Below are 14,930 nucleotides of genomic sequence, written 5' to 3'. Positions count from 1 at the left end.
ACGTGAAGTTGTGCAGGAAACTTTCTTTTTAGGAAAATAATAAGAGAGTGAAACCCTGGGGCCCTTTAAAGTTTCGTAATTCTCCATAAGATTAACTTGGGAAACAAAAACCTTAATGAAACTCCAGCTGTTGTAAGAAATTAAAAGTGAGAAGAAGAAAATATGTTGATTGTAAACAGTCAATAAGTTTGCTAATTTAACAGTTTGGTACAAAAACTTACTGACTTGGTTAAAATGAAATATTTACCATTTGAATTTGGGTTGGCGTAAATATTACAATGGAAAAAAGCGAGAGAGCCTGGATAATTTTATTTACTAAAAAGAAAACTGAATTAACACTGTGCTGCATTTCTTAGTAATCATTGGAACATAGGAAAGTAATAGAACACCACCCAGGAGAAGAAATAGAAATAATGTTTTTTTTTTATTATTACCGTTATTATGGACAACCTAATGCGGCTATAAGTAAGTCTATTTGTAGAAAACACTAAAAAACAAGATTGGCTTTAGAAAAATAAAAAAATATTTACAAGAAATGTTGATTATATCAATCAGTTATGTACATCTTGAGTATTTCCATAATCTTTGAGTCGAATCTTTTAAAGTCATCAGAAATTATGACTGTTATTCATTTTAAAATAACACCTGTAATACTTAGCAATTGTTCGAATTCGAGCAACCTGTACACTAGTAAATACATAAACGGCATTTGGTGACAAGTGAATTATTTATTCAAATTTGTTTCTAATTTGATTAAACAAGTTACAAGAAACAAATAGTAAACATTCTCTCCGTAAATCGAGAACAACCTCAAGTTGTTTTAAACTTATTCATAAGAATAATAAGGATTATTTAGCATTTACTTACAATTTTGATAAATGTTGTATGTGTATATGCTAATGTTTGGAATCTCAAGATGGTAGATACAAACACGCGGTACGGATAATAAAATGCAGGAAGGAAGAGAATATCGGCCTAACATTCAACGCCGCTCGCTGATATTGAATATATCAATGTGATTCTCATATTTTCCACAATATTTTCCACGATATGTGCTTATAGCAATCTCCCTTTGTTTTATCTGCTTCTCTAAAATCTGATGGGGAAAATCTTCCTTCGTGGCAAATGGGGTTGGGAAAGTGTTTGGGAGCTTGTTTTCTTTTTTTTAAGACGCTAGGCACGAGCCCGGAATTGTTTTTCGCATTACTTCAGGCTAGACCTAGGGGTTGCGGCATTATCACAGGGATAAAATCAAAATACATTGGTGATTTGGTGGTATTTGAACCCGGGACCTCTGGAACCGAAGTCCCGCAATCTAACCGCTAGACCAGCTCGCTACCCTAAAGTGTTTGGGAATGAGACCCAATAAACATAATAATTGTACATTATACTATATTGAGAAGTAAATGGGTATAGTTATACTTATCCGTTATCATTCTTAGGCCTGTAAATTGTTCATGAGGTATTTAGAAGCTATTGCTATTTTAGAAGGGATTTTTTTGCTTAATTAATTTTTTTACTCCCTGGTTTTAAGTATATAGGCCATTTGTGTACAATGTAATGTAAAGTGTACTAAACTTATATTTTAACCTTAGTTTCAAGATAACTTTTTTGTTTCAAATTTGTCATTACATAAAGTGCCAATGGTATCTTCTAGAATTATTATGACGTAAAATGGTCAGATTTGAGTTATTTATATTTTTAACTCTAGAATTGGTTAAAAATATACGTGAGAGTAAAATAAGGGGTTTTACTGATTAATAATACAATAGAGTGGAATATATTTATTTTCCAATGATAATTATGAATTATCGCACTAACATAATTGGTGTAACTGTGATATGCTACAATTACATTCCTAAGTTTTGAACAAGTACAACCTTTCTCAATGAACCAGATAATTACAAAATAAGTAAACCCTGTAAAGTTCAGTAAATAATTTAGTTAGTAAAAATTAACTTTTTACGTTACACAAAACCTGTGAGTTTTTTTTATTAGAAAAAATGCACATTATGAAAAATTGTTACTTTTCAAAATGATACAAATTGAATAAGCATTTAAAATCTATAAAATAACAAGATTCGTTTGAATCGTTAGAACAATTTACTCTGTCAGTGTATTTGAAAAGGGCAATTTAACTAAGGTAACTTATTTTACCTATTTAAGTATTTAACTCATTAGTGGCATACATGACCACCAGGTGGATGTTCTACGACTCCTGACATTCTTTGTCCCAGTCCTCAGGTATCAATGGCTTGGTGAGGGAGAAGAACCTGTCCAAGGGACAAGCAGGAGCACATCCAGGAAGTGTCAGAAGATGGGGGTCCTCGGTGGTGGAGTTGCGGTAGAAAATCTGTAAAAAACAAAGAAGTCAAAAGAAGATTGTTTTGAAAATCGACACAGCAGTCCAAGATTGGTCTTCTGCTAAACGGTTTTGATTATGAGAAAGAAAGTTTGCGAAACTAATTTGGATAGGAAAATATAGATATGGATGAGATTATGGTGATTGAAATGGAGATGGAAGAATAATTCTTACCGGTGCAGTGACTGCTTACTTTTTACCATTCCTAACCCTGAAAATAAATTTATACTTGGAGGGATACAATAGATTACGAGATCGTGCCAATCATCCTACACTCATTTCCATTCATAGCTTAAATACCTACCATCGTAAGGTAGCCCTTTAATTTTAAAATATTTAAGTATTCGCAGATAATGACATTCAGCAATGATATTCATCATATAGCACCGTCAGTCCTTTTAAAATGGTTCTTGCTAATTAAACAGCTTTATCTTACTCAGAACAAAGCTACACAGATCATATCACTTCATTCTACCATTCTACGCTCATTCTTTACTTATACCATTCTTATACTAGCTGAATAGTCAAAGATTTAACCCACGGGCTTCACCCCGTTAAACTTTATAAGTATTAATAAAAATATTGATTAGTTAAGTTAAGTTGGAATAAAAATACAGAATACAGTAATACAAACAAATTAATAAGGTAATAGCATACAAATAAGTACAGCTTGGTGTTATTTTTAACATTAGGTATATGGAAAGTTCCCTTTAGAAAGCAATTACGACCTTATATAAAATAATGGATAGTTTTGCGCAAGGTTTCGGGTCATGACGAGTATTTTAAGTATACTAGTGCACCTTTTGCTCGAATTCGAGCAATTGAAAAATATTACAGGCGTTATTTCAAAACGAATAACAGTCATAATTTCCGATGACTTAAAAGATTCAACTCAAAGATAATATAATCAATCACTCCACCCCAGTTATCGAAACTTAAAACGAACGCTCACTCTACTCCAGTCAGTCAAACTGAAAACGAATGCTCTTATGTGTATCTATTTACTATGAACAGCTGTAATTAATACAAATTATTCGTCTGATTAAGTCAACATTATATTTTCGGTACTTTCCTGTTAAAGGGAACATTCATTATTATCGATGATTTATTTTCGATATATCGATATTTTTGTTTTACTTCACGATTGGTACATCTGTTTTAATATCGTCATACGCATTTAAATTACAAATTAAGAACCAACCTTGTTTAGGCAAAAGTAATAGCCTGTATATTGGATTAGGACATGAAACTATTCTAAACTAACCTAACATAACTAACCAAACTTGCTGTATAGGCTAAGTTACCGTTTCAAAATTCCATTTGATAACAGAAAAGGCATATGGGGATTAGGCTATCAAACGGAATTTTGAAATTTTACAGCAAGTTTGGTTGGCTAGGTTAGTTTAGAACAGTTTCATTTCAATATAATATTTTTTTTATCGTTTGTTGATACTGAACAATATTTATTTACTGTATCCTATATCGTACTTGTCAGCTGATATGGTTCAATTTGTTACTATCAATATATCGGATGGAAAACAAAAATATCGATATATCGAAAATAAATCATCGATAATAATGAATGTTCCCTTTAACAGGAAAGTACCATATTTTCTTCAATAAATACATTGGTATTTTGATGGCCTGTGGGGCAAAGCCCGAGGACTTGTTGTATTGCAGGAATTGGTGAAAGGGGTGTCTACACAAAAAATTCTTCATTTTGACAAATCGTTTGTAAAAATCCGTCCATTACTAACTGAAGAGTAGTGTTTCGTACAAATCGCCTTCACGTATTATAATATACTAGTGGTCGTCCTGTGGTCGAAACTCGACCAAAAATAATGAATGTACAGACTTCTCTATTTTCTCCCCACACTGTAAATAAAACATGTGATTGGGATTTCTTCCATTTGTTTTGATTTTCTGTTTACATTTTGTTGTTATTTCGTCACCATCATGGCAACCCAGTTGGTCCATGTTAATTTTTTTAAGTTTTCAAATTCGTTGTTTGTGCTTATTTTTTAGCCTATTTTAATTTATAAAGGAATTCTGCACATCTACAGGCAAATATCTTTCTAACAGTATGCGTAGATTTCCCTTGCGATGCACACGAGCTGAGAAAAAAGGTTTTAAAGAAACATGCTTGCCTATTAATATATAGATAGATAGATAAGGATGGTTTATAGGGATTGTGGTTATAGGGATGGTTTATAGTGGGATTTTTAGTTTAGTCAAAAGTTGTTGATACTTTGGGATTTATATATAGATTTGTGTTTAAATACACACCTAGGTAGCTGGCGTCCCTATTGCAAAATAAAATTATAACAAATATTATAAAAAGATAAATATAAATTTCACATTCTTTTAAAAACACAAAGTTCTCCTTATCTTATCTGGCTTAGGCTGGACCTAGTGCTTAAGTTTTGCTCCTAACCACCGGGTAAAAACATTATTAAGCTACTGAAAGCCATTGTTCCTCGGGATTAGAACCTCCAGTAAGTAAGGCCCACGGATTGACCACTAGACAACCGTACCTCCCACCACACGACATACCGTGACAAAGTGTCGGCCGTGGTTCTGCCTGAGCTCCACCATCACACAGGAGGCCAGGGGAGGCACCTCTCCGTCGTACACCCCCAGGGTATGTAGGAGGTTGGCGATAGTCGTGTCATGACCAGAGTAGATGTTGGCCACTCTACTGCTCAGCTGTTCCGTCCTGTTCCTCAGGTTTTCTACAATCTCTTCGATGAGTAAACCTGTTTCAACAGAAATATGCATTTCGAAATCAACGAATTTTAAATTCTGGGAAACGTTCTTTGTGAAAACAACAGCTGTGTGCTTTGTGTGTTGGCGATTGTAAGTTTATGTTATTTGCCGAATTGTTGCGGAAATTTCCTCTCACAGTTAGCGAAAAATAGTATAGGTATTACCAGTACCAAAAGTTGCATATTAGGAGCGTGCTCAAGTTTTACGTGGGAGGCAAAGTTGAACACATGAACACTAAATTTCACGTGAAAGGTGAAGCCGATCATAACAAGAGTCAATTTCAAGTACGAGGTGAAGCCGAGGAAAATCAACTTTAGTTACGGTTATGAATGATATTTCTCACCACTTTGCAAAAATTCACACGCAGAATAGTAACAACAGAATCAAGTAAAAGCAAATAAATGGGTTATAGCAATCTTACACAGCAACGAAAAAATGTTAAGGTTATGAAATTTTTGTTTTTTCCTGATCTTCTTAGGTGAGAAAGACCCTAAAATAAAACTCCTGTATAGTACGCAAACTCAGCAAATGTAAAAAAATCACAAAAGGAAACCAATGGAAAGATAAATTATATATTAGTATCAGTAATTGAAGTAGGGACAACACCTATGTGCGTGATTTATCTCAAATATCAATGAAGGATAGGATGGTTGTGGAATGGAGTGCCTTGTATAGCTTTATTACTGACTAAGATTAGCTGTTTCATTAGTCAGGGCCATTTGAGATTAATGATCAAGGGCAGCTGGGTCCAGCTTCGAACCATCAAAAAGCTACACGTCCTTATTCTCAGGATCGAACCGGCAACCTTTTGATTACTATGTGAGCACTTAAACACTGAGCTACCCATTATAGTCTTTCAATATTTTGAAATTATGTTCATCATTGTAGGCTTGGGGTTTGGATATTACCTGACTTAAGACGGCCTAGTTTCTTCGTGCAAGTTTCAATGAGAAATCTGTACTTTCCAATCTCGTGCAATCGTGGCATAATGGGCTCAGCCCACTTTGGTAAGGAATAGCCATTTCTCTTCTGAAATAAATTTACATTATTATTTCACGAGTTAACTAACATCATCGCCCTAATATATTTTGTTTAAGATCAATCGTGTTCAGAGTTTGCAATATATGTATCCTTAGTTGGTTATCACTATTGACTTTGGATACTGACGTTTTCTTCCCATCTGCATGGACCGAATTCTGAGGATGATTCTAATGACAAAGTTTGTTTGCTTTCGGTTAAGGAGTAAAATCAGCTTTGCAAAATTAAAATCAGACCATTGGTTATGGAGATACGTATCTATATAATTAATACGCTACATGAAACTTTGTCGGTTGAACTCCTCCGCCATATCTTAACCGATTTTATCCATTGACGTCTCATTGGAAAGAGCGTGTCGCGTAGATTTGCAAACTGGCCTTACATTTTTGAAAAAGTCCCTTGGGCTCTGCCCCCAGTGGCTTTGAAAGTTCCCATGTTATCCTTATGAAGAACATAATTGTTTACATTTTGATCAGCTGTATAGTTTAATTGCTGTTATTTATTTTTCAATTCAATGAAACGCATTGAGTACATTTATTTACTATTTGAGTTTATGTAAACATAACCCCCAAAAGACGGATCGTGTTAGTATGGTTGTATCTTAAATTTGTGTATTTATCGTTGTTTTGTGTCGCTATGACGGGTCGTGTTAGCATGATCGTAACTTAAATTTGTGCATTTATCGTTGTTTTGTGTATAGATATACCACGAACAAAACAACCTGCGCAGAAACGAAAAGATCACGTGGTTCGCGCAGGTAGGTGGGCCGTACCATTGAAACCTGCGCGGCTCGAAACGGCTGAGGGTTCTTTTGTTTCTGGTATTACTATAGCTATAATTTGTTTATTTGTTGTTTTATTCTTATGCCTCCGACACGACGACAACGACACATATAGACAGGAGGTGTAATCGTGATAACGACCGCAGCTACAGAACACTGGCTTAATAATAGGCTTAACTCACCACAGTCAGCACCTGACCCTGGACAATATCAACTATTAGGTTACAAATGCACCCTAACACTACCCCAAAACAAAACGACTTTTCGTTCTCAATTGGCCCTCTATCAATGACCTGTGTTGCCTGTACAGCGAGGCATTTTGAGGAGAAAACCGGCCGGAATGCTTTAGGTTTATCAATAACGAAGATAAACATGGTCTGAGGTACACACCGGTAATCTTTGAGTTGACTCTTTTAAACTCAATGTAAATATGACTGTTATTAGTTTTGAAATAACTCCTGTAATACTTTGCAATGTACACTAGTTAGAAAATAATCTAGCAATTTGGCGGCCAAACAACCATGATTTGGACCTCGTGACCAGTTGTTTTTTAGCTCCCATAGGTGTTAAACAAAACCCCGCAACAAAACTTAGGGGACATATAAGTGCACACCGGACATGGCCTAGCGCCTAGACTACATGATAATATAGGATCTACAACAGTTGATCGAATGTAGGAAACTGTATCAGCAATCTGGCGCATACTTTCTTACATTATCTTGTCAACAAGCTTTATCATGGGTAAGCGATAGGAGTAGCTATGATATTTTATAGGGAAAATTTCAAAGGTTGCAGTAACTTTTGAATCGTAATTTTTTCAGCAATGGGGGTTGTGCTATTTTTTAGAATTAATTATAGGGACCATAACACATTAATTTTAATAAAACCCGGGTTTTTCCATAAATCAGATTTTTTATGTGGTTTTTATGGGGAAATAGCAATTTTTGAGCGAAATAGGATTTGTGCCATTTTGTTCAGAGTTTAGAGGACGACATACTAATTTTTCATCAAAATCGTTCGCTCAAAGCTACAATCAAATGCCAATTTGACAATTTAATCTAGGCCTACCTCAATAGTCAGCGAATCCCAGGTATCGTGGATATACGTTAAGTCAATCACGCCTCCGTCCCCAGCAGAACTTTTCTGCTATAGTGTTTTTCAGAATTAACAAAACATGAAGACATGTATAAATGGTTAAACAAGACAATGGTATCATTCGCACTACTTACAACCAGTTAAGGGCTACGAAACTGTTTAGAAAATAAATTCTTGTATGTTATAAAACCCTTGTTATCTTGTTATAAATGTATTTCCAAAACCATTGTCTTTCCTAGAAGGGAAATATTTTATATCAATCCTTTTTAGCCATTGGGATCCTTTTGTGACAAAATATTCTTCTTTCCCTCTTTTTTAATCCAGACAAAGGTAAGCAAACATATTAATAAATACTATTTTTAGCGAACTTCCCCATAGAGAAGAAGCTATACCGTAAAGAACTTCCGGGACGATCGACAGACTGGGGCGGTTGGCGTCGTCCTGTAATCCAGCTACTAGGAGGTCACGAATTGTGGATATTTATAGGGATGCACTGTGGATGCGATGCTCCCTGGTGTGGATTAACGTCCGCAATAGTGAGTACTACGACTATCCGCATTACTATCCTGATAATTAGACCAATTCGTAAATTACAAGGAAAAAATGTGGTTCGGATTCCACTATAAACTGTAGGTCCCTTAGTTGCCATTAGCTGTATGGGCTATTAATTAACAGCTGTGTCTAAGGAACATGTCGGCCTTAGTCACTAACAAGACTACAAGATCGCGCCACTCATCCTACACTCATCCTTCACTCATATTTGGGTTAAAATACGCACATAGTGGCGTCCCCATCTTAAATAATTGATCATTGATTGATCATTGATCATTGATCACCCGATTAGGCTGAGCTATTGATGATGATATCGCTATTTCGAGAAGTTTTAAACAGTGTATTGAATTTACGAATCGGTTTTCCAAATCCAACATGGCCCCACAGTATAACTGACAGTGTGACTTTGAAGATGTCGTACCTACCCTGTCTACATCCTCGGGTGCAGTGTGTATGGGGACAGGCTGCCAGGGAAGACTCGTCTCCCACACCTGACGACCCTTGGGAGGAAACATACCCGCCATGTTGGCCTGGGCACTCATGAGGGTCCTGTCCACATCAGTGCTGTGGACACGCACCAGGTCTGGGCTGTACTGGTCTGTAAGAAGGTGGTCGTAGCGCTGTCTCAGCCACCGGCCTAGCTCGTACTGCTGCCTCTTGCCTGTCTGCAAATGTTCCAACTATCTCACTGTACCAGTATATCCCAAAATGATCATGGAATGTTGCAATAAATTGGACTTTTCCATCGTGTCTTGTGTTCAAAACTACACAAAGTTTCTGGAGGTGGATCAACTCCTCAAGTTACTTTGGCCATACAAATTTGAAAAAATACACTAGCCTCTGACGCGAACTTCTTACCTGGTTCCTGGTCTGCTAGCTTGGTGGTGGAGTCTAGCGTTAGTTCAGTTTTGTTTGTGTTTAGTTGTAAGGTTGTAAGTATAGTGTAGTGTACTAACAGATTTTTTTCTGCATTTTTTAAATTTTGCAATTTATTTTAAACTTTTTGTTTCAATATGTACTTGATCTTTTTTGTGTATAATGAGTTGTAAATAGTTGTTTTCAGTAAACAGTTATTTTTGACTGGCCTTTTCTTTTGAGGCCAATTAGATTGAATAGTAATTTTCAATTCACAACGGAAGGAGTTTTAAACACAAGACATGTTGGAAAAAGTGAATTGAATGATAGCAATTTTTCAGAACCAAAGTTAAACAACTCTTACAATATACATACCTGTTGTAAGGCCAGCAACATGACAGTCTTTATCACATGTTTTCTAGAGGTATTGGGCCAGAGTCAAATTGGATGTGATCAAATAAGTAAAACGGTAAAACCCTTTTTAACTAAATAAACAAGATCCCCTCTAACAAACCCGTCAATGCATCTACCCTAAATGCAAGATACAGCCCACTCAAACAATCATTCGAGTAAATCACTTGGACTTATCACTTGGACACTAATCACTTGGACCTATGTCAACCTTATGAATGAAATTCCATCTAAACACACGAAATCCCAAACACAAACGAAATCAGAATCGAATGAAACCTATGAGGAAAAGAAAGTAAAACAAGTCCTTGATCTTACTGAAAGAGATTTTAAGACACTTCCAAAATCTAAAGTCAGATGAAAATAATATGATTCTCCGGAAAATGTTTAGTAGTGCAGTACTTTACTAATTGGAAAAACTCGTAAATTACATTACTCCAGGAAGCATAAATAAACTCGTCCTTCCCCCAACCTGACTGAAATTCAGAACTGAACGTTCATGGAGATCTCTAAAATAGGTTGGTGAACATTTTCACAAATAGTGATTCCACGTCAAAATTAAAGATAACCAGTAGACTTAGTTCTAAAATATTGACGCGGAAATCTCATTTCACGGAGGTATCGTATGGTCTCCCCAGTCACCAGATCTCAATTCTTACAAATTGTTTACAGAAACCTGACACACTCGCTGATTTGAAGAACTTAAAGAAATTAGATTCCTGCAATACTAATGTCCATGGTGGTACACTAAATAATGACGAATTGCCAGAGAAAAAGCCAGAATTGTTAACTTACGTTTGTAAGCTGCCCCAGTCCCTCAGGCCAGTACTTCTTGTCATGGTAAGGGCTGCTGTAGTGAAAGCTTACTGGAGTCCTCTCCCCGTGCCTCCACAGCTGAAACGTTGCAACTTTTATAGAAACAATTGATGTAAAACGACAATTTAATTTTTTTATGAGTAGGACGTTTAGTTTTAAGATAAACTAGTGGTCTGTAGGGGCCATGGCCCCTAATCTAGACTACAGTAGAATTATACAGTAGCCTATATAAAAAGACAAATACCGACTTTAAATATGTTTTTAAAACTATAAATTTAATGTTACTTAAAGTTGACAGTTTTTTTTGTTTTATATCTTGGGTTTCCTTCCGGTGGAGTCGTATATTAGTTGTTTCTGATATATCAATGAAATACAATTGTCAATAAGAAGGCAACTCCCCATTTCGCGGTAGTAAGTCAGAAATATATCTATGAATTTGTCCCTGAATTTTAAAGCAGTAAGGCCCATTTCCCGGAATCTCTCTATAATTGTGTAGCGGAAAACGACGCAAAAGCCATTGCACTGTTGTATTGCCTTGTGTTTTTTATGAAGTTAGAATCATGTAAAAACAGTTCTTTTAGTTCGTCATTTACTTGTGGTTGTGGCATGTTAATGAGTCCATTGTGGCAACATGCGTTGAAATGACCATTTGTGACCTCCTCTGCGAAGTTAAATGCGCCACAATGCATGCAAGTGCTGTTAAGAGGACCTAGATTGTGAGAAACAACACTCAACTCATTTTCCAGCGTTCTTTTGAAGGCAGGTTGTGAGCTTGTGGATTTTTTTCATAGTTAGGCCTTACCTCTTTCAACATTTCTTGTGTCAGTTGAATTCCTGGATACTCTTCCACGTCTTGCAAGTTGCCCCTACCCCGTCTAGTTACTTCACTCATTATAAAAACGGAAATCAAAAAAATTAAATAAATAGGCTAAATTTCATTTTGAAACCTTATTTAACAACATTGACTTTCGGAATAAATGTAAACATTGCAAATAAATAAGTAACAGCTGATTAGAATGCAGACGTTTTTCAGTCCCCATGACGCACCATGCAGTGGTCAAAATATTACTCTGTTGATTTATTTTCGACTTCAACTGTTCTGCTACCTCTCAATTAAATAAATGAGTTTTTCTCACATTCACTCGTCACTAATCCTCTAACTTTCCAATATGAGATATTACTTTTTAGTTATGTAAAAACTCATACCAATCATCCAAAGTTCCATATGATGATGTACTTGTAACTGTACACAACTCGCTAATTATTGTACTTTAAGGCAGCCATGATCGTGGACTGAAATGTGTATTGTATGCCGTTATATTTCCGTTATATTTAAATCCTTATCGGGAATGAGACATAATCTAGTAACCGTTTTTCTATTTCTGTGTTAATTGACAATTCAAACAATAAATATAAAAAGCCTACAAGGTTATCTTTAGGAGTCAAAATTCCAAATGGGTGTTTTCTGATTTAACACTATCCTACTGAACAAACATTATACAACAACTTACTGGACCGAGATATCATTCTAAAGACCCATAGTACAAAATTCCAAATGGTAACATAAGCCTTGTAGAATTTTCTTTTTGAAAAAACCCCGTGCCTATACTGCCTATACTGTAGCTTAGCGGATGAGTAAAATGTAGCTTTGATTGTTAACTGTAGAATGTTCTGAAAGTGCAATCTTACAAAATAGCATAGAACAGAAATAGCATTCTTTGCTTTGTCGAGGTATTTAAAATCTGCTCTTTAGCGTTTTAAAATATTCAACACAATATGAAAAATACTGTTTGGATTAATTTATTAATTTTACCGTGCGTTAAGGATTACATGCTACAGAAAACATCCTTGTCAAATTGTAAACCAATCTATTAATAAACAAATGCCGATGAATCTTTCCTAGCGTCACTTATTGTCTGCGTTAAGGAATAATTTAATAGATTAGATGCGGTTCGATGACCTGAGTGACCGTTGCGCGCAATGGAACTGTACCTTTGGAGTGTCTAGCGCTTGTCAAAAAGCTGACCGCAAAGCGCAATGGGTATGTGTCCAGTGATATCCCACCTTCGACGTCCAACCTTTGAAAATAGCTTTAGAAAGTAAAACAGTTTTTTTGTAAAATACTATATAGCAACATCTGCATACAGTAATAACATACTATACATACAGTACTATAGTACGATGAGTATAGTCAATTATAATATCAACACAAAATAATTGTCTCAAAAAATTAATATTCACAATGAATAGCATTACCCCTTTTAGCGAATTTCCCATATAGGGAATAAGCTATTACCGTAGTACTCATGGTAAGACCTGGACGCGGGACCGATTTTTTTTTCGTTTTGAGGTCCCTAGAGGCCAAAAACACCATCCGTTCAAATTCATATATATATATATATATATATTTATATATTTATATATTTATATATTTATATATTTATATATTTATATATTTATATATATATATATATGTGTCCGTCAGCACGATAACTCGAGCAAAAATGATCCGATTTTGATGAAATTTGGTACAAACGTGTAAACGTACGTTTATTCAAACGAGTTCGCGATCCAGCATGATCGGACCATGGGAACGGGGGTTTACTTGGGGTTTTATGTGGTAAAAATAGGTTTTTCCCATTTTTGACCCAAAAAACATAAAATTTAGCAATTTCTTTCCAAACCATTTTGTAGAGCTTAAAAAAACAAATAATTTAGTATATTGAAGCGTTATTATGCGCCTAATGGTTACGGAGAAAATACCAAAAAATTGTACATTTAAAATTCCCATGTTATTCTTATGGAGAATAAGTAAACTGTTGTAGTTTGCTTGTTTATGAACATATTTTGATCAAATTTGGAAAATGTTTTTATTTCTTACTAACTATTCACATTTTACAAAAAAAAAAAAAACAGTTTTACCCTCCCTGATGCAGCAAACCTAAGTACTTGTTAAACTAATTCTATTTAAATCAAGAATAAATGTTATATTTTTAAGTAGACATTTCAGTGTAAATCCAATCAGTCAAATGGAAATTCGCTTAGTCTGCAGGTTTGCTGCGGCGGGGGTATTTTAAACTACATTTCCATAAATTAGATTGTTCCATTACATTTGTTCTGTATTACATTTCAAATTAACCGTTATTTCGCATAAATCTATTTTACTGTATAGTTAATTTAAATTCGTTCAGGAGTTTATTAGTGAGTTAACACCTAAGATGTTTTGTTCACAATCAAAATATGCGAAAATGGTGATTATAATTTCGTATAAAAACCCCAACTTACCAAGTTTACGAAAATAACGGATTCACTTGAAACAACACAATCGACGTGTAGATAAAACAACACTTTGAAAGCTAAGATTAATAGAAACTTCATGGTTTAAGAATATTATTTTAAAAATAAAGACTTCAACAAAAATATAAAATAACAACACTAAATAATTTACAGAAAAACAATCAAGGAAACATTGTGTGATGGGTCTAGAAGAGATGAATTTTCTCAACTAAATTAAAGGCAGCAGTAAAGGTCAAGTAAACTAGACAGCTTCTTGATAAGAGTTGACCAGCTGTTTGAAAACAGCTGATAAAATAGCTGGAACATTGGACACGATACAGAGTAAATACTATTATTGACTTTTAGATTGATGACAATAGACAATAAAGTAAATGACCAGCTGTGCTGATTTGTGTGTGTGAGTAAAGTGCGATGAGTAGGCCTATGTAAGCTGGGTTAACTATTGGCAAGAGAAATAGTCACAACCATCGATCTCTATTATTACTACATAGAGATCAATGGTCACAACAAGGAAATATTTTTCTCATACTTTTCAAATCAGCTGTTAAGTCACACCTCGTGGAATACATATTTGTACTACATTTATTTAGACGTTCAACTAATAATACAAAATATAGTAGAACGTTTACTTGTGTACCTGTGTACTTGGTTGGTTTTAATCAAGGTTATCTTTTGTATCTGTAATAACCTATTTTTACAGATTCTTGTATGATTCTTATTATAGTCATTTTACCTTCCATATCTAAAGCTAATAGTAAGGTATAATTATGATAATTAAAAATCGTAGCAAGTTCAAATACATTGGTTGAACATTTTCCAATACACGCATGGCGTGCTCGACATTTTGAATTAAATTTTATCTCAAGAAAGGATAATTTCACTTTTTTTACTGCATTTTCGTGGAAAATTTAGATACTTTTGTCTGAGCTAAAGTGACTATCTTGCTGCTTTATGTGC

At 34.9% G+C, this 14,930-nt stretch overlaps 1 protein-coding gene across 1 annotated transcript; it reads right to left on the bottom strand.

The window, feature by feature from the left end:
* Positions 1-1,777: 1,777 nt before the first annotated feature.
* On the bottom strand, positions 1,778-14,159 carry LOC128989475 (prostatic acid phosphatase-like). The gene is made up of 7 exons (XM_054411369.1): positions 13,962-14,159; positions 10,656-10,754; positions 9,020-9,259; positions 8,016-8,090; positions 6,037-6,157; positions 4,916-5,118; positions 1,778-2,353 (listed from the first exon to the last, which is right to left on the bottom strand). The coding sequence occupies exons 1-7, from the start codon at positions 14,052-14,054 to the stop codon at positions 2,210-2,212; spliced, it is 975 nt and encodes a 324-aa protein (XP_054267344.1). The 5' UTR covers positions 14,055-14,159; the 3' UTR covers positions 1,778-2,209.
* Between the last annotated feature and the right edge of the window lie 771 nt (positions 14,160-14,930).

The sequence above is a fragment of the Macrosteles quadrilineatus genome, unplaced genomic scaffold, assembly GCF_028750875.1.
Source record: "Macrosteles quadrilineatus isolate MER2022 unplaced genomic scaffold, UCM_ALF_1.0 Scaffold_3__2_contigs__length_128488019, whole genome shotgun sequence".
NCBI classification, from domain to species: Eukaryota; Metazoa; Arthropoda; class Insecta; order Hemiptera; family Cicadellidae; genus Macrosteles; species Macrosteles quadrilineatus.
The sequence above is the reverse complement of the archived record's forward strand: the minus strand, read 5'-3'. Positions and strand labels throughout refer to the sequence as shown.

Coding starts and splice junctions, on each gene's coding strand:
- LOC128989475 (XM_054411369.1), bottom strand. CDS start 14,054: ATGAAGTTTCTATTAATCTTAGCTTTCAAAGTGTTGTTTTATCTACAC. Junction 9,260..10,655: donor GACTGGGGCAGCTTACAAAC/GTAAGTTAACAA, acceptor GAACATTTGCAG/ACAGGCAAGAGGCAGCAGTA. Junction 2,354..4,915: donor ACGGCCGACACTTTGTCACG/GTATGTCGTGTG, acceptor TGTTTTTTACAG/ATTTTCTACCGCAACTCCAC.